The sequence below is a fragment of the Nannospalax galili genome, unplaced genomic scaffold, assembly GCF_000622305.1.
Source record: "Nannospalax galili isolate Female #2095 unplaced genomic scaffold, S.galili_v1.0 scaffold566, whole genome shotgun sequence".
NCBI classification, from domain to species: domain Eukaryota; kingdom Metazoa; phylum Chordata; class Mammalia; order Rodentia; family Spalacidae; genus Nannospalax; species Nannospalax galili.
Window position 1 is genome coordinate 1873099 of NW_008355811.1, and position 24192 is coordinate 1897290.

Sequence of the window (24192 nt, forward strand, 5' to 3'; positions counted from 1 at the left end):
AGAGATGTTCTATGTGTCACCCAGGACAAATTACACAGCAGTCTCTACTACAGAACATACAGAAAAATCAAGGATTCGTTTTTGCTTTGAGGACAGGGTCTCACACTGTAGCCCAAGCTGGCTTCCAGCTCAGGCTCATGGCAATCTTCTCATGCTTTAGTTTCCCCAGGGGTGGGATTATAGACTTGAGCCTCACACCTGGCTAAAGGTCAAAAATTGACTACAAAATAAAACGGACCACCAGAATTGGCATTTCTCTAGGAGCCTCAAGCTGGAAAAAGAGCTCTCGTGCCAGTCAGAGGGGAGCCTATCTCCTGGATTTCACACACTTCTAACTTGTCAGGGCACCTTGCAGGAAAGACTAGAGCCCAAACAGTGATGGGTGGGGCCACACTTTGACCAGAAATGCTTAGCTATACATACCTCCTGCCCTCTATTTAAACTTAACCTTACTTCTAGACCCTGAAGATGGCCTTCCGGGAATCACTAGATCACCCTGTTCCACTTCCCAATGTACCCAGATGAAAAAATCTCCTTTTTCTGCTTTTCACTATTACTTGTCTGTTATATTGGCCTTTTCAGAATGGGTGGCTGAGCCCAGCTTGTTAGGGCTGCCAGGGTCCAGCCTCTGACCATGACAACTCTAATAGAAGGGCAGGAGATTTGAGGGCACTAGAACAGGGCTCTACCACAGTGCCAGAGCTTGGGTCATTCTTCCTGGTCCATCCCAGGTCTGTTGCCCCTCATGTGGGAGGTCCACCCAATTAAAACCAAAGCCAAGAAAAGCCAGACCCTGCATACCTTCCCAAGTAGCATCTGTCCCCATTCCTAGATAAATCAGCTGTGTTTGCCCCCTTGAAGTCCGAGGCTCCTGTTATGGCCTGGAGTCCAGGAAACTGGAAAGAGGAAGGACAGCCAGGGCCCCTTAGTTGTGAGAAACCTGAGCACCCCATAGCCATGAATATAGTGAACTGCAGTGTTTCTGGAAATGATAGCAATTTCATGGCTCTAAGGACCATTGTGACATCCCCTCCAAACCTTAAGAGAATGAGGCTGTGCTGACCTGTTAGACACCCAGCCTGTGTGCCTCCCTCTAATGTCAGACACTGGATGGGTTAAGGGATGGTGGCCAGGAAACAAAATACTTTTCATTCACAATACATCCATAAGGCAGGTCCTAGAAGTGTCACAGAATGAGCCCATAGCAGTAAAGTGAGACAAGAACTTTATTGAGCTATGTCAGGGGCATGCACATGCCAATGCTTAAACTCATTACATTGCAACCACACTTCAGGCTGCTCTCATGACATACAGTAGCTTACTAACTCCAAGTATCCCCTTTGTAGTCACAGCTCACAGTAGCTACAGCCCTCCAAACTACAGGACAGACAGCAGCAGCTTTTCCCTGAGAACTTTGTGCAGACAACTGTAATCCACAAACACTACTCTTTTTCTTTTTTAATGTCATATTATTATTGTTGAGACAAGGTCTCACTATGTAGACTAGGCTCACCTTGAACTTGGGATTCTCCTGATTCCACTTCCTGAGTGCTCAGGTCATAGGCATGCCCTCTACCACACCCAGATTTATTTCATGAGTGGAACTCTACCCCTGGGTGCTCTGTGGCAGTTTACTTTAAAAGTAAATGGAAAGAAAATGCATGCGTTCAAACTCAAAACACCCTGATCATCAAAATGACAATCACTAATTTTATAAGCAATAGAATGATATCTCAACTGCAAAGTGAAGCCAACAGTAAAGCTGTTGCTGAACTCCACTGTCAACCTCTTGTAAAAGTCCTAAAATGCTCCCTTGGAGAAAAATTAAAAACTTTTCAGTGGTTCTTCTTTTCATTCCTTACTACCTAAGTCCTTTTATGTTTTTGCTTTTTTGACAAGGTCTCCCTATAGCCCCGGCTGGCCTGAAACTTGCTATGTAGACCAGATTGGCCTTGATCTCACAGAGATCTACCTGCCTCTGCCTCCCAAATGCTGGGATTAAAGGCATGTGCCACCATGCCCAGCTGCTACTTAACTCTTTAAGACAAAATAAGCATTTCCCCCTAGCTTATATGTAGGCATTTAGTGGCAGCTCTTATCTTTAAAACATGAGCTGTCAGATATCTGTGTGTAGCACCCACCTATGATGTGAGCATTCTGCTTCATCCCTTCTCTCCTTTCAACTCAAAATTCAAAAACAAAGAGCAGTGTACAGGTAGGACCTACTCCCTGGAGTAACCTGCTGACATGGCTGCTTTAGGAAAGTCTATCTGTGGTTCAAAAGGCCTTGCCCACCCTCTGCCAGGCAAACTGTCACAACACACTAAGAGAAACAAAGTCAAATTTAAAATCTTAATTTTTACCTATAAAATAAGAAAGCAGTTAAATAGCAACACTAGAAATAAAACTTTGGTTCTCCCAATTCCCTCCCCAAATTTCCTTTAGAAAGAAAACTATTTAAAAAATAAAAGCTAAGAATTGGCAGAGTTCCAGAAGGAACCCTCACAGTTAGAGGTAGTAGAGGCGGTTGGATAGAGATAAGTTCGGCTCTCTGTGGATGCTCTGGCCCACGAGGAAGGCTAACTTGTGTGCATACTGGCAGGGTGCAGGCACACGGATGATACCCTGTGGGAGGAAAGAAGGCCTGTCATTGGGTTGAACTGGTTGAATGGGACTCCCTACCACAGCCTGCTGAGTGGGGCGGGTAGACCAGAAAGGGGCCCAGACAGTGGCATGCACTCACAGGCCAGTTGTAATAGACATGGCAGAGCTTGTATGTTAGCCGCTGGATGTGGTCAGGCTTCAGGCCACTGCTGTCGTAGATGACATTGTAGTGGGTTGGGGAAACACTCCCACTCCTCACTGCCTGGCTCACAATGAAAAAGTCATACCTACAAAGGCAGAAAAGACCAGGCAGGGAGAGGACACCTTTTTATAAGGAAATACCTTGTGCTCTCAAGCAAGCTCATCTCTCCTCCAGCCCCAGTGTCTGTGCTGCCCAGGGCAAGCAATTTCTGAGCCACTGATGGCAGCATGCACAGAAGTATATGAAGCTCATTTGTTTACATCTATGTCACAATGCTAATGCCACAGAGCATACCAGCCACAGTCCTAGCCCTTATTCTCCCCTACACACTGCAGGAGGGGAGGGGACTCAGCCACATGGGGTACTGAGCAGTGACAGGGAGTAGAGATAGGACCTGTTTCATCTTGCTGCTCCCATTGTTAATAGCAACAATATAGTTTGATCATTTAAGGACTTGGAGAAAAGGTAAGTGAGAGAGAGAATAAATGGAGTGTGGAACCAAGCAGAAGGACAAAGCTGAGCATAGGCAATACTGCCAAAGCAGCATTCTAGGAGAAAGCCTGACATCTGAGCTTTTTGTTTCCTGATAGCAATGAAATCTCAATCAAGAGATCTTGTAATCTGACCTGTGACAGAAAGAAATTAACTCTGCGATTCACTATGTCTACCTAGGCTAGAGAAATATGAAATCAGAAGTGCTCTATATTGGAGTCTGTTTGGGAAAGAATGGGGGTCTGATGTTCAATGATATGTGTCCACAGGGAACAAATTCTAGAGAGAATCAGATCTGTGTGTGGTAGTCAAAGCTCCTTGCTGTTTTAGAGAATCCTGCTGTTCACTCCAAGTATCTGAGTAGCTCTCACAGTTGGGGTTTGAACAGTATCTGGTGACAACACGTACCTGTCATTCTCCAAATTCATTTGGACATTGCCCCATTTGCTCATGGGCTTACCTAGCCATCTTCTTGTGTGGTACCTGAACAGTCAGGTGTGACATCAGGTTCTGTGAAGGGTCAGGGAGGCCCACAGGAGAGGACTGGCCCTGTCTGGGTCTCATCCTCATTCTGCCTGCCTTGTGGATGTTCCTAATATGATAGAAACCCCTCCCCCAAGAAGGAACCAATACTACAACCAAATTTTGAGCAAAAGAGAAACCCAAAACAGTGCATTTCAAACAACAACAACCTTTGTTCAATTACATAGCAGAGGAAATGGAACAAAAACCTTTTGTTGTGATTTTCCTGTCTGGAATGCCATTGACTAAAAATGCTTCAGATTTCAGATTTTGGAAGACTTGCAGGATTTGGTCAGTTGAACACCCAGTTCAGGTTTTCAGGCCAGTGAGGCTCAGTTGTTAAGAGCACCTCACCCACTGGGGTTCATGCAGGGAAAATAAGGACATTAGTGAGGTTCCCAAACCCTCACCTATAATTCCATAAACCCTCCTCAGCCTTACACACTAGAAGAAAGGGTGGCTGCAGACTGGGTGGCAAACTGCTGTCCCCAGAACATGGCTTACTGCCTCAGACACAGCCCCGCCTGGTCCTCCAGAAGGAGCTCATCACAGATGCATACCAGTTTGCCCATCAGTTGAGCCCTGTATGCTGTAAGGCTGGCCCTGTGCTCACAGGGCCCTGAGCTCTTGCTGGCTTTTGCTTTCTTACTTTGGTGCACAGCTACAGGCTCCATATAGCTCTGCTGACATACAAGCCACTTTTATAACTGTCTAATGTATGAGATGAAGCCTTGACCTCTGGACAACTGTGTGTGGCATCACAGTTCTAAAAATTTGCTAGAAATAACCTTTGGAAGAAGTTATATCCATAAAATTATTGTATTTTTCATGCATGTGTGTGTGCTGGAATGCATGTATGTGTACTACATGAGTGCCTGGTACTCTTGGAGGCCAGAAAAGGGTGCTGGATCCCCTGAAACTGGAGTTATAGACAATTGTCAGTCACCATGTGGGTACTGGGAACTGAACCCAGGTCCTTGGCAGGGGTGCAGCAAGTGTTCGCAAGCACTAAGCCATCTCTCTAGCCCCCTATATGTGTAAAAACATGCTCTCTGCAGAAGCTGCTCCTAGTCTCTGAAACACCATACAAGAAAAACTTCTCCAATCAACCAAGAAGCCAACCAGAGGGAGTGGGCCTTCTCAGGTCTCAACAGTCTCATCCTCTTTAATGAGGATGTCCAACCACATCAGCTGAAGAGGATGTCCAGGAAACACAGTGTTGGAAATCAAAAAGCAAAGATGCTAATGCTGGTTAAGTCTCAAGGCCCCAGAACTTACCACTCGGGCCTGGTGACCTCCACATCGATGACTGTCCCTGGAAGTGGGTTTTGGAGTCTTCCACCAGACTGAGCAAAAAACCTGGCATTGACCCGCTTCTTTACCACGATCACTGTCAGTCTTGGGCTAAAGGATAAAGAGGAGCATGGCTGCACTAGGATGGTGGCCTGTTCAGGCATGTGGACACATGTTCACTTGTCCCTCAGGGACGGGCCCCCCTCTTGGTCACATCACTTGCCTACATACTGGAGGAGAAAGGGCCAGGTATGACTTGGGGCTGGATAACCAGATATCACCTGTGTGCTCCATGACAGGAGGCCAGGCAGGTGCACGTACAGACTAAACTTAGCATACCTGTCACACCAGAATGCTACCTCCAGCAGGCCTCAAAAGTACGCAGTGTCAACCCTGCAATGAGCATTTCCTACTCTGGAAAATTCACATTTAGCTCTGGGATCTGTCTAGGACAGCTGGCTCAAAGAGTATCAATGTCTGACCTGGTTGTTTTCAGAATTACTGGTTCATAATGGATCATAGTATGTCACATACAATATATATGCATAATACACACACAAACACTATCTATCCCAATATACTATATCTAAAACACTTCTTGCGGGATGGTAAATATGTAAACATGCAAAACTAATGGCACATCACCAGGATGGATAACTTGGTTATTTGTGTTTCATATTTCCCTAGAGTCTCAAAGATGTAGAGCCCTCCGACTGCTAGTCTTTGGCTGCCTTGGGGTACACAGGGTGCACACACTGTCACAACCAGCTCCCTCTGCATTATTCACATTGAGGGAAATTAAATGCCCAGCAGGAGCATGTGGCCTGTACATAGTTCCTCTCTCTAGGGGCAGTAGTCTGCTGGAAGTTCCCTCCCACTTGGTTCTCCCACCTTTGAAAGGCTCTTCTGAAATCCCTTGGGAGAGTCACTTGTGCACACACAGGCGTCAATAAATTGAGCCTCAAAACAAGGCTGCATTTGACCTGCTTGGCAGCAGTAAGGATCAAGAGTGTACTCTATTTAGATTAACATCAGTTCCTTCCAAGCTTAGACATGGCTGACTTCTGCTCTCAGGTAAAGTTCTAGGAACACAGAACTCAGTAACTCTGCATTCTCTAGAGGTAAACAATTTCTAGGAGCCTGGGTATGAGGCCCACAAGACCCACATGGGAACTTCTCTTCCACAACATCGTGTCAATGAGCAGTAAACAGACTTTACTGAGAGAAGCAGGGACATTGGTAGAAATGACACCATCCGCCCACAAAGCTCTGCTGTTGTGGGGACTGCCAGATGCCCACAGCTTTGGGAAGAACACAGAATGTAACTGGGTCCATGTGCTATGAACCTGCTTCTGTCTGCCTAGATAGGGCTCAGAGTGCGGTAGGAGCTCATGGTGGTGTGTTGGCAGGCACTACTCCTGACTACTGTGAGCACAGCTTCAGAGCAAACCATGTGAAGTAGGCTGCACTGAGCTGTGATGTAAACCAGATCCAGCCTCAGGGAACAGGTAGGCTGCATTGGCTGCTTGCTTAACCCCGCCTCTCTTACCCTTCACTACCTTCAGATCCACTCCTGTGAAGCTACTACCTTTCCATCAAATGACACTAATTTCAAAGGCAAACAGTTTGGTTTCTAGAGCAGCTTTGTGGGACCGACATGCTTACTTGTATCCTTTCCCAACTGACTTGAGGCAGTCCAGGAATTGTGGGACCTCATAGTTGACCAGGGTCTTCAGCTGCCCATCCCCCACACCATCTCGGTACACGAAGACTCGGCTGGGCATGTACTCATTGCATCCACTCCAAGCCCTCAAGGCAGCTGTAAAAGTCAGGGAGGTCTTCAGGAGTTCACACGGAGTCCTTCCAGTTCCCAAGTGCTTTCAGTAATGGCTCAAGAGTCTCAGTCAGGACAGAGGGGTACACAGACCCACCTTGCAAGCACACCTTGAGTCCATCCACTAGCTCCTGTCCACGGTCTTGAAAGATGCATCGGGAGAACCAGCTATTTAGAGAAAAGCAGGGTGGTGAGGACCCTCAACTTCTCTGCTCAGCTGCTCTAGGTTCTAATTTCCTACAAGTCTTCCTCTGCCACCTTCCACATACCCCCCTAGGAGACCTCAGCCAAGCAGAAGAGCAAGAAACCCTCTGAAGTTGCCCATGTCAATTTCTCAAATTCTAATGCAGCAGCGCACTTTTCTTCAGAAGGGGGAAAATGAGAGTGGCAAGGAGGCCACCTGGGTCCACCTGGCCTGCCTGAAGCAAGTGCTCACCGCTCTGCTCTCAACAGGCCATGCCTTCCACAGTTCCCTCTGCTCCCCAATACCAGACCCATACCCACTGACACCTACAAGTAGCTTCAGGCTCTGTTGCTGTGGGCAGTTCCCTCATTCCACAAAAACATGAAAGCTAATGCTGAAAACAGGGGACTGGGTAAACGGCTTTCTACATTAAAAGCATGAATCTCTTTCAGGGGCCAAGAACAAACTGTCAAACTAAGGATTTTTCAGAGTTGGCCATGTTCAATGAACCTTAAGGAAGATACCAGAGTATAGACTGGGCAGCGAGTGTCAAAAAGGGGCAGGGTGGTGACCCTTCTGAAATGTGCAGCAGGACAGGGACACAACAGGCTAGCCCTATGCCTCATGGTGCTCCTACTAGCCAGCCATTCCATGGCCATGGCTCCCTGACTCACCGGGTCATCCCTTCGTTGATGCTGGCAACAAATCCTGCAATAGACCTCCGCCCGGCCGTGGTGTCATGGTAACAGTCGATGCCAACAATCATGGCCAGCTTCAGCTTTAGAGGAAATGTGTCATTTAGGCATGGCAGGGCACTGGCAGATGCTAACATGCCAAGTCTCCTTTCCTAAACCATTCAACCACTCTGTCTCCCAGTGAACACAGACTCACAGGCATGTCGACCCTCCAGAGCTCGCCACCCATCTTGCAGTTCATCTGCAGGGCGATCTTAGTGGCGATGGCCATGACTGTTTGCTGCTTGCCCAGGGTCCTGGCCACTACACATTGACTTGGTGTGGGGCAGTCTGTGCACAGGTACTTTTTAATGGCATCATATTTGTCTTTCCGGTTACTTGACAATAAACAGACAACCTGAAAACAAATGCCTCATTACAGAGAACCAGGAAACAGAAGGCCAAGCATAAGGGGGAAAGACCTGGGCTCCGTGAGTGCTGTCGTGGGTGAGCACTCACGTGAGTGCTGTCACCCATGCCACCTATCAGTTCTGCCATGTGGCTAATCAGTAGGACAGGAATGCTGTTTCTATGTTATCTGTCATAATCTAAGAGACAGATGCTTTGCATATACACTCAAGTCAGTAGAACCAAGTCTACAAGCCCAAGAACCTGAGGGTAGTCCATGGTCTGGGTGAAACAGTGAATGCAAGTGTGATTCACTCACAGGTAGGAGATGCACAGCTCTCTGAGCCTTAACTCATGGCTCTTCCAGAATGGCTTTCAAACCCCAAAGCTCTGGCTTAGGAATCTGATCATAGCATGAACTTTTGAACTTTCCCAGGAAGAAGGTGGCAATTCTGAGGGCGCAATGGAACATCTGAACTCTGGGAATCCATGTTCAAGTTCCTAGAGCCAATCCAGCTCGTGACTCACTGCTGCATGCCCCAGTGTACCCCTAGACTGACTTTTGTCTTATTCCCAGCACATCAGGCTCCACCCTGGTATCTCCATTATTTTAGGTAACACAGCAACTATCTACCTGCCTGTGGGTTGAGGAGATGAAGGCAAAAAGGAAAAGCAGATTGGACATAAACAGGCCACTATTCAGGACTCCAGTCATGTGGGCAGTCTGTCTCTGGCCCTCAATGCTTGCATGGCCTCTTAGGCTGGTGGTGAAGTGCTAAGGGTTAGGGAATTCCTTTTGTGCTCTTTCTACTGCTTCTGCATGAACCAAATATAAACTTCTAATTTGTTCTTAAAGGCAGCCTGTGTCAGTTTGGTGTGGAAGACTTGGTCCCCAGTAGTGTTTAGAGCTGGGTCTTGGGGAGGCGACTGGACCCTGAGTGATTAATCTACTGATGGGATCAATGCTTGATGACATTGTTGGGTGATGATGGGAATGACAAGTGAGATCAGGGAGGAGATTGGACCCAGGGGCTTGCCTCTGAAGAGTACATTTTGTTCCTTTTCTGTTCCTCTGTTCTGTGGCTACCATGAGGTGAGTAGCTCTGCATCGCTACACCCTCCCTTCTGTGATGCTCTGCCTCATCATGACCTGGAAACAATGGAGCCAATGACCCTGGACTGAACCTCTGAAACATAAGCCTAAATCAATCTTCCCTTTTAAACTCTGGCAGGTATTTGTCACAGTAATAGAAAATTCACAACCAAAGACATACTCCCAACATCAGCCAGTTATGAACTGATTTGGTGTGTCCCTCTCTCATGTGCAGTTCATCATCCCTCCCTCAATGCATTTATCCACCACAGCCACAGAGGGCTGTGTCCTCATTTCTGGAGGTTCACTCTCCTATCTGTATCATTCCATCATTTGCAGCTTACGAGCTCTCTGCAGAACTGTGCTAGCATTGTGCTAAGGTACAAAGGCAATGGGGACCTGTGGGACCCCACATCACCATTTGTTTCAGGCTGCTGCTTTAAGTCTAACTAATGACTGGCTTTATACAATCTGTTCCTTTGTTGGCTCTTTGTTCTTAGAGGCAACTGACTGTTACAAGAGACTGCCATGCCCCCAGGTGTTTCTTGGAAGCCCACCCTGCTAATGAGACTTGCAGCAGCTGCCTTGGGATTTAAGGAGGCAGAGATCCACCACCAGCAGAAAAATGAAGCAAAATACAGAGACTGTTTAGCGTAGAGACCTTAATTCATGAGCTACGTTTGGAGTACATGGGTGCAGGCCATCACTTCCCACATGCAGGGCTGAGGATGCAGGGACGTGAAGGAGGAAGGTCACCAGTCTGTGGAGAGGTGGGTGAAGCTATTCCTTCAGTGTGGTTCCCTTGTAGCCAGCCTCCTACCTCAGCCTGCTATGGCTTCCTGCCACACAAGAGGCCTGTGCTTCTTGAGCAGAGGACAGTGAAAAGGTTAGGCCTAGCTGGCTCCTGCCCTGAGCCCTGAGCCCTGACCCCACCTCCTGCCCTACTCGGTCACCACAGCACTATCACTCATATTTGTGAAGGCCAAATTGAAGAGCAATAGTAAAGAGCAGTAGCATGTCCATCAGTGTCGGGTTGAAGAACCTGTGGGACAGAGATCACTTTTTAGAAATGTTTAAATGCAAAAGCCTTCTTCAGGAATTGTGCAGACCCAAGTAGTGTGCCTGGCATGCACATGCATAGTATGAGGTGACACTCTTCTTACTAATTCAAAGTACTTGTTGGAGTCTGGAAGGACAACAGGGTGACTGTCATCATCACATCAATGTTCTCAGTGGAGAAACTGTAACCCAAGCCTTGCTGGGGTCACACAGGTGGCTGGCCTGGGCCAGGCTGTGCAGCTTGGATCTGACTCCAGAATCTCCTCTAGTCAGTGATGTCACAGGTCATGAGAAAACAAACAGGAAGTCCCCAGTGCTCCTAGAGTACGGCCAGAATAGATCCGATAATGTGGTGCAGATGCAGTCACCATCCTGGACTACCTACCATCCATCCTCTGATTTGCCTTCAATTTTGTCCCCCACCTCCTCCTCAGGCATACTGCAGGCAACGACATGCCACCACTGAGAGGACTTCCACCAGCACACATAGGACCTGTGGCACCATGCACATCACCACTCCTCTCCTGAGTGCCAAGTCTCACATGACAGAAGGATGGCACTCACTAAGGTCAAGGCAGCCCAGCTCACAAGAGGGGCTGTGGTACCACACTCTGCAATCAGCAGCCTGCGCAGTGACCTGGTATTCACAGTGCAGGTGCTGACCTCCAGAGTTTCTCTGCGGCCATACTTCTGTATCTGCTCAACAAATAAGAGTTGGCTCTTACTCTTCTGCCTCTGCTTTTCCTAAAGCTTCTAGAACTAGAGCCTCTGAGGCAGAATGAACTAAAGACAGGCTTCTTTCTCTTCATACCACCTCATCTTTTGCAGGGCACAGTCACCAGTTCCTGGGCACACACCTCACACAAGCATCAGCCCAGCTACCTTAAAGGCCAAAGACAAGTTTTGTAGCTCATTTGAGGACTAGAAAAGGAGTAGTATCCAGAGACTCCCTGATGCACCTTCTCAGCCCCGCATTCCCTGGCACAGCTTGGGCCAGCAGCTACTCACTATCTGGGTATCTGATGTGACCTTCTGCTGCAGGGCTCTCAGGTAAGCTTCGGTTCTGTCATCTACCTCGATCCTAGAATGGAAGTGCAGACAACATTCAAGAAGACAGATGGTGTGCAAGCCGACAAACTGTAACATGGTCAGTATTTTCTGCATCAAACACAAAATGACAAGAAGCATAGCTCTAGGATCATCCATTTGGGTGAAGGGTCATGGCCAAAATAAGCTGCACTGCCAGCCCAGCTTACTAAGCACACCTCCCTAATCTTTTCTCCTGCCCACTTTCTCTGTGTGTCTATATTGCTGGGAGCCCTGGCAAATCTTGGGGCTGCAGGAGCTCACTGGTGGCTCCATCACTCTGGAGTTTTTCACACCTTTCACATGACTACCAATCATGGCCCCGAGACACTCACATGATTGCCTTTTTCATCTGAATACCCATAGCTGGAGTGACTTTGAACAGGTTTTGTATCAGTGAGTTGGCTGCTTCATAATTCCTGCGTGTATAGATCAGTAGCCAGTTATCTAGTGGCTTCACACTGATCAATGGCGCGCCTCTTGTTTCTTTGGACCAGTCTGCAAACTGTGGGTTGTAATCAAACTAGAACAAAGGGTAGAAATGCCACTATTAGTTGTGACAAATTCAAAGATCTTGCACAATCTCACCAGTTATTTTGAGCCATAGACTACCACACTCAAGTTTGAGCTAGAGTAACAGATTAAAAAACAAAACAAAACAAAACAAAACAAAAAACCCAGCTTGGAAGTCACAAAATGCATCTGGAGGAGGATGGCCTTTGTATATCATACCCTCATGCTGACCTTACTTTGTCAGGCACTTTCCCGAGTGCTATGGGAGATCTCATCATCATCTCTCCTGATACCATCATTTCTTCTAAAGGCTTACAAAGATTAGTGCCATTTTCTTCATGATAAAGGCATAAAAAATAAGGCTGGAAAGCTAAGTCCGTTGATAGTAGCATTCCATGCAGATAGTAAAACTCAGAGAAGAGCCACTTGTGGCTATCAGAGCTAACACCCAGGGCTTCTGCTGTAACAGCTGGTCCTGCATGTCTACAGGCTGCTGGAAGCACTAAGTCAGCCATCCCTTCACACAGCTGGGCAGCTCCCTCAGCACTACCCTAGGAGGAAAGGTGCAGCTTTCAAAATAATGTTTAAGGATTTGGTATTTGCAGTGCTTTGACTTCATAGGACTATTTTTAAAAATTGTTTTTCCTTTTCCTGAAAAACCGTAAAAGGCACTGTGATGTTTAACATGAATTCAAAGAGACACATGGCCCGGGAAGACAAAGCCAACCAAATGGGGGCTTCCCAGGTAAATTATTTGGTGTCGATAAAATGCCCAGACAGACATTAGACTATTCTATACCCTAAGCTGGGTTACTTTTGAAAATGCAGCTCCAGGACCAGAGAGTTGGTTCAATGGCTAAGAGCACTGACTGCTCTTACAGAGGACCTGGATTTGGTTCCCTGCACCCACATGGTGGCTAACAACCATCTGTACTCCAGTTTCAAGGGATCTGACACCTTCTTCTGATCTCCAAGGGTACTGCATGACATGGGTGCACTTTCACACATGCAGGCAATACACTCATACACAAATATTTTTTAAAAGCAGCTCCTTTTTAGCCAGATCTTATTTTGAGGACTGGGCTTTGGGTTCCACGTGCTCAAAGGTCCCAGGCTGCCTCTTAAAGAGTGCCCCAGTTGGGCTGTACTGTGGCCCTCCATAGTTGGCAGGGTACAAGGAAGGGGAAGAGGGGAAGGGGAGAGGACTGTGTCTCACAGAGATCTGCCCCAAATCCTGCCCAACTATTGCCTCAGAAACGGCCTTACTGTTTTTCCACCCTGGTGAATCTTCTCGGACTGCAGGATTCTTCCTGAAAATGACAGCAGATGGGAATCAAAGCTCAAGCCCCAGTCTCGAAGCTCCTTCTGCACATTGTCATCCCTGTAAGTTGGAGAAATGCCCAGTATGAGCAGATAGCAGCTAGGTTGGCTGACCCTACATGCAGGTGGGCAGTATACTTCAAGGCCACCCTGGGCCCAGAACACAAGACAAGTTCCTGTTTCTACTACACCTGCTTCTTTCTCCACACTTAAGATCCCAATGTGTTGACTGTATCCCTTAAGTGGGATATACCCACACACAGTATAGACTGGAAACAGATTGGTCTAAAAATTTCTAGCTCTTCCTTCCCACTTCCTTTTCCTGAAGGGACTAGAAAAGCCACATATACATGTGAAATTTCATTCCCTTGGGAACACAGGAGCCCATACCTTCTGTCCTCCAAGACCGGCACAGACCCCCAGAGAAACCAGAACAGAGGCTGAGGGTGTGGAAGGGTGCCTACTTGTGGATGTAGTCAATGAGCCGGCCCACCTCCCGCTGCCGTTGCTCAGGGGTCAGTCGAGTGTGCACTGCCAGGTCTTTCATCACATTGAAGTCGTTGCGCATTTTGTCAGTCAGACCTTCAACCAAAGCAGTGCAGGTAAAAAGCTGAACAACTGGGAGGCTGCACAGCCCCTGGAGTGGGGATGGCTATGGTGGGCAGTAAGGGAAGAGAGGAGGGTGGAGAAGGCAGAGCTGTGGAGAAGTGGGGAGCACCACACACCTGTGAGGTAGCAGAGCTCTGGGATGAGCATAGCGGGGCCAGGCAGTGAGCCTCCAGGGCCTCTCCTCCGCTTGGGCTGGCTCACCAACACTGGCTGCTTCAGGTCAGTGATCTCCTGGTTATATTGCTGCTCAGAAGGAAAGTAAGGTCTGCTATGCAACAATCAGGGAGCCTGGCACACAACAGTTATAATAGTTGCTTAATTAACCCTTGAAGGCAGGGGTTAGGCTAGGTCAGTTTTCCAGGTAAAGCATGAATCCTGCTGAGGGGTGTTGGATGTGCTCTCTGAACAGCTGCTCTTTGCATAAACTGAGAGGTTCAGGTCAGGCCCTCAGGTGCTGAGCCGAGGTCTGCCCCTGCTTTCCCAGGTGGATGAGCTCTTTGGTTGCTGAGTCTGCAGGACTCAGCCATGGAGACCCCACCATGGAGGAAATCCACTGAGGACAGGGAAGGAGAGCACTGCAAAATAGTGGTTAGGAAATACTCCCAGTACCTTCACCGGTCACTACCTTCAAACAGCATTCAAGAGACAAAAGTTCTGGCACTCAGGATACATGTGCCATAGGGGCCTGGCTTAGCAACATAGGACAGACTTCTCAGGTTACTGTCACGGAAGCTCCCTCCCAAGCGTGAAGGCTCTTTCCTGTAGTCTTAACATCTGCTTATTCTATAACCATTCTTTTATTTGGAAAAAAAATGACTACATCTCCACTGAGCACACAGGAGCATCATCACATCAATAAGACAAGTCATCTGCCTAAGCATAACACCCACCCTAGGATAAGGTCCCACTAACCCAGTTCTCATTATCTCCTAATGAACCAACTAGAGTTTTAAAAAAAGTTAACATTCCCATTACAAGTAGGACTCTCAAACACAGCTGTCCTCATATATCAGTACTAGACACACATGGCTTGTGTGGTAGGAATTTAGGATTGTCCCTTTACCCACCTCACAGCAGGCTTTCATCAGTCTTGAGGACAGGATCCAGGCATGTTTGGCTAGAGTCCACAGAAGCTGGGATGACCCTTAGCCTGTCACCTGCCAGGAGCAAGCTCTGCCCTACTGGACTTCTCTGAGAACTATGTACCCCCAGAGCAATCAGAGCGGCCCTGCTGCAGAGAGCTGGGCAGCTAAGAACTAGGCAAAGCAGATACAGCCTAAGGTTAAGGCCATCAGTCAGATGCACTTTCATGTAGAACACACACCAGCTCATTCATCCAGGTCTTTAGGATGAGAACATAGTCTAGCTTAAGTAGAAAAATGAACTTCATTTGTTGTACCTGTGGGATGAGGCGCCTCAAAGACAGATTTAAGATCTTAACTAACACTTTCTGGAAACAGCTAGTGGGCTCTTAAGAGTGTCAAAATGACTGGCCTGTTCCAGCCTTCTGCCTGCCACAGAGCTGGATGACCACTTCCTTCTCTCCCACCGACAGCTGCCCCTCTCACTGCTTGTTGCATGCTCTCTCTCATCTTCCTAGCATGGGTGATGACTATACCAGAGCTGGAGCCTGGTCATCCCAGGAATGGCAAGAGCACCTGAACTTCATCAATATGGAAACTGAAAGCCAGAGCTCATCCAGCCTCAGCCCTGCTATGGGTCAAGGATGTGTGAAGTTGGCCCCTGGGGAAGCTAAACAGAATGCTGGCTAGAGAGGGAGAGGCCACGCCAAGTGTATTCCACTGTGTAGCACCAGTCCATCCTTCACCATGCAAAGCCAAATGGACCCTTCTGCTGGGCAGAGAAGCCAGGGCAGGTACTTCCTAGGATGTGAGCAGCTTCTCAGTGATGTGGGAAAAACTGAGTAGGGCCTGCACACATATACCTTTCACACCACTTTGGGGGGTCTCGTACCTTCCGGTAGTACTCCAAGAAGCTGACCTCTGAGCCATCTGCCTTCTTGAAGGTGCTCTTTGGATTCTGGTCCCAGTCAATATCATCTACCCTATAAGTCTTATTGTTGTACCTGTGGGATGAGGGCCATCAGGTATACATCAGAAGGAAATGCGGGGGCGGGGGGGATTTACCTGCATATCCAGTCCCCTGGGAATACATGATGGGGCTGGAGGGGTAGGGAAAGGACCTAACAACAGCTAGAAATAATAAAAAGAGGGCAGACATCATGAGGGGAATGCCCCTTTGAAAAAGGGATAGCCTTTGGAAAGCCGACAGGTATCCTCTTAACTTTCACTAGCCTCTGCCTGACTCCCCCAAAGCCCCATTTATTCTCTAATGTTATGGGCCAAGAAGCTCCAGGCTTTTAAGATGGCAGAGGGTCACTGTACACTTGAAGTAGGACTTACTTGGTAAGGACGATTAACCCTATGAGCTCCTTAGAAACTTGCTCCTGAAACTTATGCTCCTCTGTCTGCTGGTACAAGTTGAACATGAAGTCTAGAACAGTCTCACTCCGGAGGACTTTGTGGCTGACATCTGTGCAGAGCATGATGTTGTTCTCATACTGAAGGATGGAAGTAGTGAAGCCAGGCCAGATCACCAACCTGCCAACACAGGACAGGTCATGGGCCTCATGCTGGGTTTTCAGCTTTATTCCCTATGTATGAAGCAGGAAGCTGCTGAGACTGTTTACTTCTAAGTTTCACAAGACTCTAGACAGAGACCTATTTTCCAAAGATTTCAAAATCGTTTTATAAGTAAACACACTAACTTGACTAAACTGTTCTTTACAGTGGTCAATCTAACTCAAAGTACCTATGTTATCACAAACCTGAGCTGTGAGGCCTTGGTACCTTTCAATTGGCATCTTCAGCTGATGATGCTGAAGACCCACAGCAGCACACACAGCATGTGCTGCTGACTCTATTTCTTTTTAATGGAAGTACTCTGAGGTGACTCCTTATTGTTAAAGACAAGTTATATGTTCCTTTAACTATAAGCACCATAAACAACAGGTTGTTTCAAGTTTACAGACCATTTCAAAGTCTGTGCTGGCCCAAGTGACTGGGATTTTCCACCGCATACAAACCTGTGGTTTGGAATATCAATTGGGTCACTTGGGTTATAATAATTCCGTCCAATTTGTTGCAAATTCATGATTTTCAAAAGCCTAGAAATTGAAAGAACTGTTAGTGTTAAGTACTAGGGACTACCCAGAACTACATATAGTCAGAACAACCTACTCTCAGAACAGGGCCCATTGTCACCTGTGGCCATGCCAGTTATTTCCATACTGCCTGGGAGTCAAAAATTGTTCTTAAAATAGCTAAAGGTTAAAAAAGATTATTTCAAAACATATAAGGAGTTTCAAATTCGAGTGTGTATCAATTATGCTTTATTGGAGCAAACTGGGTGATCTGTTTGTGTGCTGTCCGAAGCTGTGTCTGAAGAGGTGAGCAGCTGTCTAATATTATTTATGTAGCTCTCTGCATAAAGTCTGCCACTTGCTCCTTTAAGGAATGTACCTACCAAAGGTATTCACTCAAATATCTACCACGGTAACTGCTTCTACCAGGAGCCAACTATTAACAACTTACAAAGTTATGATTTCAACTACTGTATACAATTACTCTCATGCAAATTTCAGCCTCATTCAGATTTCTTCTCAGTGTGGGGTCTTCTGCAGAACATGTCTACATGTGTGGGATATGTGTCCCCATGCAGGAAGAGGACATCAGGTATCCTGTTCTATCACTGTCTACCTTATTCCCTTGAGACAGAATCTTTCAGTAAACCTGGACCTAGGCTGGCAGCCAGCAAGCCCCAGCGATCCTGTCTTGCCTCACCCCCAGCACTGGGATTATAAGAGAACAGCCATATCTGTCTTTTTACATGAGAACTGGCAATTCGAAATCAGGTCCTCAAGCTTCGCAGCAAACACTTTTACCTACTGAGCCAGCCCCTAGAACATGTTTTTATTTGGAAAATGCAGTATGTACACTGAAAGCCAATTGCTCCCCATGTAATCATCCACTGCCATGGAGCAGCCAGGAGGCTCTCACCTGCCCTGGGGGCAAGGGAGAGAAGCAATCAACAAGAGGCACTTGAGGTATATGTGTTTCTAACAACTCAAACAGTATTTCAAAGACTTGTACCCTGGGGGAAGTTAGAGAGAGAATCCCAAAAGGCAAGTAAATGAATTTCCTGCTAGAAAACCACACCTTAAAATGACAACATGGCATTCCTGTGTGGCTCACACAGGCTATGGGGTACAAACCTCCTAAAGATGATGTTGTAGAACTGCAGGCAGGTAGGTGAGGTAGGTGGCAACTCATTGGTCAGGGTGATGGTTATCTTCACGTGTTCTCCATTCCGTGTCTGACTGAAAACTTCTGTGACCTGAAGTTAGAGGTGTGAAACCCAGCTCTTAACTCTGCACAGAAAAGCACACCGAGTCCCCTGGGGCCCTTTTACCAAAGCAACCCCCCAAAGCAGACATTTGTGAACAGAAACCTTTAAAAATTGGCTGAGTAGCTGAGAGCCTTCATAGAACTCCACACAGTCCTGTCTCTCAAGGGACCCAAGGAGGACATAGTATGTTACAGGGGCTCCTGGGAGGTCTCATGTCCCATGCTTAAAACATTTGCTTTGATGTGGACACCCCCATCTCCCACTGCCCATGGAGGCTTTTGAAATAACCTTGTGCTGTAGTCTTTTAGGTAAAAATAGTATTGTTCCATCAAAAGCATGACACCTTCCAATGAGATCTTCGTGCTGGAAGAGCAGTGCAGAGCGCAGCCTTCGGGCCTCCATCAGTGGGTTGTAGTCAATGTGGTACTGGTACAGGGCCCACTGGGGGCGTGAGGTCAGTCGGAAGTGGTTGGTGCTCAGCTTCACGATGATGCCCGAAGAGCCTGAGGGGCCACCACATGTAGTCAGCCCTTGGCATGGTTACACTCTTCTGAGAGCTTTCCTTCAGACATGGTAGAGCTTAGGACAATGGTCAGCACTGACCTTCATGACAGCTGGCCTTGAGAACCACCACCCTACTTCTTAAGGGGAGACCATGTAATTCACCACAACATCAATCTCTTTATGAGAAACCTATACAGTGTGTACCCTGTACCCATGAAAAGATTCCAGAAGAGGTGCTGCTGTGAGCCCACCTGTCTTTGATTCTTTGACATGGTCAAGGTTCTGTCTGGTGTTCACACCGAGGTCATGGAAGTCTCTACGACGCCCTCCTCTCTCTGCCAATGACATTTCCTGAAATCCAGCGGATAGCTGCAGTTCTTGAGGAGAGAGGAAAGTGGCTCACCCACTGGGACAGCAGTGAGCCTGGGACAGAGGACAGCAGCATTCCTCACAGGGTTTTGAGGTGGGTGTGCAGCTGCTCAGGCAACACATCAAATTCTTTTCCACACCTTGTCCTTCACAGAGCCCTCTCTCCCCAGCCTTTGGCAGACTTGATCACTCCTTACAAGACCCCTTCACTTTAATAGGCCAGGCACTTGAGATATGATGCAAGGACTCATGACATGTGTTTGGTGAATAGGACATGTTTCTGTATTTTATGTATTGAGGGCCTTAATAGTATAGCATCCTCTGCAGCCTGGCTTGCTGTAGTTACAGCTACAAGACATCGAGAATTTAGCGTGTTAACTCTATAACCTGGATGAGAACATGGCACAGGTATGATGGAAAGTTTCCTCACTATTTGGTTCTGCTAACAACCAGCAGAATCTTCATGTATACATCCTATACTGGGTCATGCTGGGTAGGGAATACAGTACTGATTACATCCATCAGGTTTTGCTTATTCTGAGAACAGCTAAACAGTCTTAAGTTATCAGCCACCCAACATGTGGCATGTATACAACTGGCACCTGAGAACAACAGCATGAAACAGGCCACAGGATGACCTCAGCTTTGTCAGATGATGGTATTCTGGTTGAGTGCAGGAACATGAACATGACATCTTGTATAGGAGAACCTGTTAATGGACTCCTGGGTAACTAGTCTCCCCTCTTTCAGAAGAACATGACTCATTTTGAGAACAATGTCCCTCAGAGGCAGGACCTTCTGCTCTCCCTGCAGGTTTTGACAGAATGCCTAACATTGGCAGTGGGCTGTGCTGGTTCTGCCCCACACATGTGAAGACATGTTTTCTAAGTCAAACTACAGTGAAGTTAATCCAGCTCTTGATGAAATTGTTACAGATTCAAGAAAATGTCCAAAAAATGGGTTATTAATGCAGAGTAGGCAGAGTGATGTCACATTTGAAATTTAATCGTTATGTTTGCTAAGGTGGCCCTGGCAAGTGGCAGTCTAATTCATTTTGAACCTACACAGGGTAACAGACATTGTGTTACTCTGCAATATACCACTGGACCTGTATGTGAGCAGTTGTTTGTCCCAGCTCTGTGATGTACTAAGCACTGTGCAAGCTTTGCTTCCCTCTCACCTTGTGACTTGGCTATAGCTCCAACGACCACACCTCTCTGCCGTCCTCGACTAACCAAGTCCCCCTCTGCGGATGGTTGCTGAGGTCTCGGCTGGATGTAGCCAGGCTGCTGGCTCTGGTCATACACAAACAGAATCGAATTACTTTATGCTGCAGGTTGGATACCAGAGTAACCACAAGTCCTAAACTAGCCTATGGCATTCAGCAACATCTTATTAATCACACATTTTTTTCTTAAAAAGAGATCTGAGGCAAGAGTTATCAAGTCAGCCAGTTCTCATACCCGTGCTTAGCCCCCACCTCCTTTAGAGCATCTGATTTATGTTTGTTAGGTTGAGGTGCCAGGAGTGGAACCCTGGAACCTGGGGTCTCCTGCATGCTAAACAAGTACTCTACCATCAAGAACACCACCAGTGTTCTTTTCAAGTCAAGACCCTTCTAAGCTGTAAAGGATGGATGCTCACCGTGGTCGATCCAACATGCTGCATAGTCTCCTGCCCACGGGCCCTTCCACGGGCCCGTGCTCGGGCTCGCCCCGTCATTTTCTGTCACAAGGGGAAATAAATGTGAGGATGGCACTCAATTAGCACAAATGTATTGACCATTTCTACAGTGTTACCATTAAAATAATTTAAGATCCTATAGTTAAGTTCCAGGCAATTATTTCTTAATCTTTCCTAATGAGGATTTGCCTCATGCATGCTGGGCTAGCATTCCAACACAGCTTCTTAGAGGAATGTTCCTACATCCTACAAACCTGGTGCTCACTAGAGCCTGGTTCAGGGAAATGTACTGTAATAAAAGATTTGGTTTTCAATAATTATTCATGGTGAGCAGACTTAGGAAACCAGTGTGCAGAGGGTAACAATGTTGGGGCAGGGCTGTTCTTTCCTGTGTGGGGCTATGAGTCAATCCACTGTGAAGTTGGACATTTGTAGTACATTTCAAGGTGGCTCCTCAGAGAGCTATTTCTTAGACCCATGGCACCCTGAGTCTTCCCCAGCCCCAACTGCAGCTTGAACTAAACACACCCAAACCCAAGCCTCCCAACTTCCTGTGTTTTCTAGAACCCTGTTCCCATGAATCCATCAGCAGCTATGGTGATGAGAAGAAACCACAGGGTTATTTCTAAATTGCTCATTCACTGCTCCTATGTCAGTGCCAACAGCTCCCAGCTTTCAGCAGCTGGCCTGCTGTGAGCAGCACATTCATGTTCATCACCCCTCACGCACCACAGGGGAGAAGATGAAGGTGGGGTCGTTTGGGCTCCAGGGCCTGAACCTTGAACAAACCCCCACATTAGTCAGTGCTTCCTGAAGCAGGTTATACTTGGTTTATCAGCCAGGTATAGCATACTGCAACTAGTGACAGGTTTCATCCTAAGCAGGGGTGTACACAACATGCCTTCATGGAGTGCTGGATTGCATCCTTGCCTTAATGGAAGGAGAGTCTAGCAAACTGGCTCTCTTCCCACCAGCTTCAGTTCACTTCCTGACTCAGGGATGCCTTAGCTGAGGTGTTCCCTCTGTAAACCAGAAGAATCCAGTTCATCCTTTAAGGGCCAGCCCAAAGACCATCTTTTCTATGCTTTCCCCATGGCTGTTTCTACCTGGCACGTCTCACCCACACTCAACTCCAGCCCAGCTCCTGCCCTTTTTGCTCCTTTGCTTGGCACCCTAACAATGACTACCTAAAATGAACCAAAAACCCCAAAGGTCACTAGTAACAGCTGCTTCCTACACGGAATGCTCTCAGAGTGTGCTGGTGATACAAAGGCCACCGCTTCAACTCCATAACCCTGTCAGACCCAGTTCTGCAGGGGTGTCTGAGCAGCACTGTAGAGGTTATTCCCAAAAAGACTGCATTATACTTACCCAGTCAGTTCAGGTTTTCAGCTTGGCCTCTTTCCAGTTTCAAAAGTATCCCTGTCTGGATGTAGGTGTATTTAGTCACTCCTAAAGGAGAGAGAGCTATATTACTAGCCAATGAGAATACTTTAAAAAATGACTTCCATACACTTAGCAGTGCAGCTCTAACGCGAGCTTAGAAACAAAAACTGGTTCAGCTTTGCATGATGAGCTTAAGAATGGCCAAGATGCTAACTTCATGTTACACAGCATTTTGCTTCAATAGAGTAGAAAGGAGGCTGAACACACTCTGGCTAGTGCTAGATCATACCACCAGGGGATTCACAAAGGAGCACAGTAATTCTATGTACTGATCTTCTCTCATTCCAAAGAGCTTCCAGCTTCCTCTTCCAACCCCCCACAGCTGGGACCCTCAACCTCCTGTGTAGGGAGCCCTGTCCCTAAATCACAAGGCCAGCCACTCACCTCAACACCTCCTAGTTGGCTTTATGGTTCTAAACCATCTGTTCACTCTATTTTATGCTCCCCTGAACCCCACCCCCATTGAACTCCAGAAGGACAACGTCAAGGGTCTGGGCCCCACATGGAGTTTAATAACTGTGTACAAAAAGGCCCCATAACTTGGCCCATCTCACAGGCACCCCTATAACTCAGGGCCCACCACTGTAAGCTGGCCAACTCTCTCCATATATGGTGACATCAGCCATGCCTCTGGGGTTCAGATGTGGAGGGCCAGGTGTACAGGTAAAGAAGGTTGGGAACTGTAGCAAGTGAGGGCATGGTCAGAGGTGCTGTTATAGGTTTGGCTACAAGGAGAGGAGAGGACAAGGCACAGGCAAAGGTGGGGGACTGAAGCCAGGAACAAGGAGAGGAGGGTATGAGGTCTGGGTATAGGAAGACCAGGAACAGGAAAGAGAGAAAAGGGGACAAGGCCCAGTTACAGGGAGAGGGGGGCCCAGTCCTGGACACAGGGACAGATGGAGACCAGGGAGAAGAGAGGATGAAGTTTGGGAACAGGGAACATTAAGAGACAAGGCACAGGCACAGTAACAAATGGTGACCAGGCCTGGAAACAAGAGAGGTGAGGACCCAGTGTGGACAAGGTCTGAGCACAGGCAGGTGTGGTGTGGACCAGGCCCGGGCTGAGGGAGAGAAAGGCACAAGGCCTGGGCACAGGGAGAAGTGGAGACCAGGTACAGAGAAAGGAGACAAGGCCCAACCACAGGGAAAGGAGGGCACCAGAACTATGAACACGGAGAGGTGGGAACCAGCTGTGGACCAGGCCTGGGTATAGGCAGAGGTGGGGACCAGATTAAGACAGAGGAGGGGACTGGGCCAAAGAACAGGAAGAATAAGAGATCAGGTCCAGAGAGTGGAGGGGACCAGGCCCACAGAGGGTGAAGACTAAGTCCAGAGAGAGGACTAGGCCTACAGAGAGGAGGGGACCAGACCCAGAGAGAGGAGGAGACCAGACCTACAGAGAGGAGCGGACTAGGCCTACAGAGAGGAGGTGACTGGGCGTACAGAGAGACTTCCAAGGGACCAGGTCTAGAGAGAGGAGGGGACCAGGCCCAGGCCCAGTCAGAAGAGGCAGCCAGACCCAGGCCCAGGGCTGCGCACCAGCTTGGTCCCGCCCTGATCGTCTCTGTCTGGCTGCCTCCCGCCCCGCGCCTCAGCTCTGCTGTCTCCACAGCCAGCAAAGTCCCTCACGTCGCCAGCCTCACGTGGTGCCCAGCTGCTGCCTCCCACAGCCAACAATCCCAACGGCCGATCTTCAGTCCTCTCTGTGCAGGCGCGGCAGGACTGACGACCCCTGAGGAGCGAGCATCCACTCTGGAAAAGCGCGCGTGGCTGACTGTGAGCTTAACAGCAAGGCGGGCACGTGCAGCGCCCCTGATTGGCTGCCGCGCGGGTGGCGGTTTTTATAGGGGCGGGGGCGGGGGGTGGTGC

At 47.9% G+C, this 24192-nt stretch overlaps 1 protein-coding gene across 1 annotated transcript; it reads right to left on the reverse strand.

Moving 5' to 3' along the window:
- Positions 1-2508: 2508 nt before the first annotated feature.
- On the reverse strand, positions 2509-22285 carry Piwil1 (piwi like RNA-mediated gene silencing 1). The gene is made up of 21 exons (XM_008853782.2): positions 22249-22285; positions 20839-20919; positions 20375-20489; positions 19077-19202; positions 18610-18824; positions 18188-18309; positions 17000-17080; positions 16317-16514; positions 15868-15979; positions 14010-14136; positions 13749-13866; positions 13231-13345; positions 11787-11974; positions 11374-11446; positions 8023-8223; positions 7806-7909; positions 7045-7115; positions 6779-6932; positions 5099-5224; positions 2744-2891; positions 2509-2625 (listed from the first exon to the last, which is right to left on the reverse strand). The coding sequence occupies exons 2-21, from the start codon at positions 20914-20916 to the stop codon at positions 2509-2511; spliced, it is 2589 nt and encodes an 862-aa protein (XP_008852004.1). The 5' UTR covers positions 20917-20919; positions 22249-22285.
- Positions 22286-24192: the final 1907 nt, after the last annotated feature.

What these genes read in the sequence shown, in the direction of transcription:
- Piwil1 (XM_008853782.2), bottom strand. Translation starts at nt 20,916, where the DNA reads ATGACGGGGCGAGCCCGAGCACGGGCCCGTGGAAGGGCCCGTGGGCAG. An exon ending in AGCTATAGCCAAGTCACAAG is followed by an intron (nt 19,203 to 20,374) that starts GTGAGAGGGAAG and finishes TCTCTCCTCAAG; the next exon opens with AACTGCAGCTATCCGCTGGA. An exon ending in TTCACCAGGGTGGAAAAACA is followed by an intron (nt 11,975 to 13,230) that starts GTAAGGCCGTTT and finishes CCTTTGTTCTAG; the next exon opens with TTTGATTACAACCCACAGTT.